The sequence below is a fragment of the Otolemur garnettii genome, unplaced genomic scaffold (genome assembly GCF_000181295.1).
Source record: "Otolemur garnettii isolate 467f Iridium unplaced genomic scaffold, OtoGar3 scaffold00198, whole genome shotgun sequence".
Classification (NCBI taxonomy): Eukaryota; Metazoa; Chordata; class Mammalia; order Primates; family Galagidae; genus Otolemur; species Otolemur garnettii.
This window is the reverse complement of record NW_003852593.1, coordinates 2,373,134-2,376,928: the sequence shown is the minus strand read 5'-3', so window position 1 is coordinate 2,376,928 and position 3,795 is coordinate 2,373,134. Positions and strand designations below refer to the sequence as shown.

Genomic DNA, 3,795 nt, shown 5'->3' with positions numbered 1-3,795 from the left:
CAAGGCTAACATTAATAAATTTCATAAATCTAATACAGTCAATGTATATATAAAGAAAAATTTAAGTTCTCTTAACCAGTTCAAATTCTTTACAAATAGAGGCAAACATGTCTTAACTCTCATAACTTATAATCACAGCTCTAACATCAGTTACACATGTTTAAATTCAAGCCATACAGCTAATCTGTCTGTACCCCCCTCCCCGATATGCCAGAGTCTCTTAAACATTAAAAACACTATGATTCGATTCAGTTTAATCCAGAATGATGAATGCCACAGGTGTGTGTTCTGCTTCATCAAGGCTCCTCAAATCTCTGTATCTTCTCACATGTCCAAATGAAGGGGGAGGAGGGCACACAGGTGCCACGTCAGACAGGCAGTGCCAGAAGTTAGAAACCGGAGCCTCAGTACCGTTGCCTAAGGCTTGGAGGTCTGAGCACAAAATGCTTCTGAAATCTTCCTACCCGATACAAATGAACCTCCAGAATGCAGAGTCTAGATCAATAGCCCTTACCTGAGCTCGGCCTTGCAATCTTAATCTCTGCCCCTTTTTCATTCAGACACAGTCATTTCACAGCCAGCTTCGGGCAAATGGAACAGACCACTACCTCCCCATCCCCAGTTCCTGCACCTGCCACATTCTGGCAATACTGTCCACTGAATGCCCAACTTTTTATTTTTATCTCTAGCAATTCTCAAAATAACCTGGTGTGTTCACAAACACGTATTATTTTGTTTGTTTTACTGTTTCATAATCCCTTTTTCTTTATGGATTTTTCATAATAATCCACACAGTTTTCTTACCCCGCTCACATTTCAAGAAGGAATAAAATGATGTCTATACTCTTCTTGCACACCCCGGGTGACTCTGCGTTGACACACAGTTTCTATAGGAGATGAGCCCCCAGCCAGCTGAAGGTTATTCTCGACAGTGGCTGTAGCCCAATAAGGCGAGTCTACACTCACGGCTCCCAAAAGTAAAGACTCTTGATGCGGGCTCCCTGAAATAACACGGGAAGAACTGGGGGGATCAGTCAGCTCGTTCCACAGCTCAACAAAGAAGCAGCAGCAGCCTCCTAGTGCCTCGCAGAGCAAACAAGTCCCCCAGAACACCCAGTCAAGTACAAGGTGTTTCATAAACAGGACTTCCGGCCACTATCGTGGACCTTGCCTCTGCGTGGAATTTTACCACCAAGAGAAATACTAACACTCTTCCAATTCTGACATTTTCTTTCAGCTCTTCCTTCATGGTGAGAAGCCCCAGTGTTCAAGACAGAGGTAAGAGCCCTTAATTAAGAATTACGAAATAAACGGGCAAGTCATCCCACATACACTATCACGTTCCTGTAAGGTGACTTTGTCACTGAGCGATGCGTGTAGGTGTAATTACTCACTTTCATTGATATATAGTGTTCCATTGTGTTAATATGACATGATTTTAATCCGTATTTAATTATGATCACTTCGCTGGTTTCCAGTTTTTCCTCAAAGAACCCTGTTATGCCCCGAACGTGCGTGTAGATGTCTTCCCGAGGACGCGGTGTGACAATTTCTCTGTACATATAAGACTGGAATTGTTGCATCTTTTCAGTTGCCCTGAACGTGTTTTCTTGCGTAAACATTTCAATCAATCCCACCAACCTCTGTGAGTTTCTCTTCCTTCCCATCCTCTCTCCAAGAGTCGCTTTTGACAAACTTGAAGTTTTTCCCAGTCCAACAAGCACAAAATAAATTTATGTTAAGAAATATCCGTGAAATGGAGAAGATAAAACTGACCCCTTTGTAAAGGCAAAAATCAGAAGGGTCCGTGTCTGTGGGGCACCTAAAGCATCGTCCAGGGTCGCACGGCTGTCAGGGCACGTCTGGACTCAATTCCTGTTCTTCACCCACACGAGGCCTGTCCTGTTCATTTTCTTTCTTCCGTCTTTACAGCATAGAGACTCCGAGATCAGGCCAAGGGTGTGATCCCTCTCTGTTGAGCCAGAAAAGAGGGTTCAGGGCTGAGGGAAGCAAAGCCTGTGGTGTACCCGGGAAAGGGCGAGGGCCTGCTGGTCTCCCCACAACACAGTCAGTTTGAGCCGATTCATCTCTGGATCCCCACTACGGAGTGGCATTAAGCACAACACCAATCTCCATGACCCTAGAATGCTGGATCCAGAAAGGCTTGGTTAGCCTCCCAAACAGCGACAATCTTATTCTCCAAATTGGGATTATGGGCAATTTATTTTCCTTTTTTTTTGTTTTTGTTTTGGTTTTTTTATTTCAGTTCGCTAATGGCTTCGTTTTATTTAAAATACATAGTTTTTTTCCTAATAAAATGACTTGTTAAATTGTGTGTAAGCGTAAATTACACCCGGGCCTTTGGGGGGAAATTACTTGGCAAACTTGTTCTTTTTGTTTGTTTTGTTCTATTTAACTTATTCTCTGAACAGACTACAAATGCGTAACTGTTTCCAGTTGCTTTTTTTTTTAATTTTTGCCAAGTAAGACTTTTTAAATATTCAAGCAAGGCAACTCAGAGTTAAAATGATAATAACTATCATTAACTAATAATAAACCAGTTGCCGCAATATGATGAAAAATTCATGATCCCTGAACATCACTCCACAGGCCACACAGTCTGAGTGACAGGAAATGCCGATCATGGCCACGTTCTCCTCTCAAGAGTCTTCTTACTGTTTCCGGCCATGCTGAAAAGTTATTTATGGTCATTTGAATAACAAGTCTCTACCTGCTGCTTTACTGTAATTTAAAACAAAGGTTTTGGGGGGGTTGTTTATTTGTTTGTTTTAAGACAGAGTCTCACTTCATTGACTTGAGTGCTGTGACATCACAGCTCACAGCAGCCTCACACTCTTGGGCTTAAACGATTCTCTTGCCTCAGCCTCCCAAGTAGCTGGGTCTACAGGTGTGAACCACTATGCCCAGCTACTTTTTCTATTCATAGTAGACACGGGGTCTAACTCTTGCTCAAGCTGGTCTCAAACTCCTGAGCTCAAGCAATCCACCCACCTCGGCCTCCCAGAGTACTGAGATTACAGGTGTGAGCCACTGCACCTGGCCACGATAAACATTTTACGTGAAAGAATGACAAAATTTTAAAAATCCAAAGTTCATATCTTCTTCCCAAACAATACAAAAAACATAAAATGCTTTAATTCTGATGGTATAGATTCTTTTACATTTGAAATTAAGCTTGTTTACATATAAAATAAAATTTTAAAAGGAGGAATATTTATAACTTTATTCCTGTTCTTAAGGTCATAAATTGGTGGGTGAATGCAATTAACTTAATATGGTAAAGTAACTTAAACTTTAAGTGATCAAACAGCTTCCTGCAACAAATATTTTGATATTCATAAGTTCTTATAACAAACATCCTTAGGTACCATTAACCTAAAATGTTCAACATATCAGGAGTACTGTGTGTTATTCTTAGCAAACTGAGAGAGAAATTTATTTTTTTGGTGATAAGAAGCAGAATAAATATAGATATAGTCTAAATATTATGGTAACTGGCATATATACTACTGTTTTATTTAGTATTTTATCTCAAAAATTTACTGGTTCAAAAGAAGCCTATCCTTGCAAAGTTCTTGTTAAGCTGCCAACTGGGACAGTAGCTTTGGTTATATATTTTAGACTGAATTACAGCTATAAACGTTACAATTCAGTCTTCACACTGATCACCTCTCTTCCATTTTATATGGCTTTTTCCTCCAGCATATTATTTATATATTGTTCTTATACCCTCAAGGTTTGTTTTTTGGTTTGTTTGTTTTTCTTTTTTTTTTT

The 3,795-nt window shown here is 40.1% G+C and overlaps 1 protein-coding gene across 1 annotated transcript in view; it reads left to right on the top strand.

The window, feature by feature from the left end:
- CLNK (cytokine dependent hematopoietic cell linker) overlaps nucleotides 1–3,795 on the top strand; it is a 114,166-nt gene that overhangs the window by 93,848 nt on the left and 16,523 nt on the right. The window contains exon 12 of the mRNA XM_023507705.1: nucleotides 1,238–1,278. Within this exon, the coding sequence (XP_023363473.1) occupies nucleotides 1,238–1,278 (41 nt within the window). The remainder of the gene's footprint in view (nucleotides 1–1,237; nucleotides 1,279–3,795) is intronic.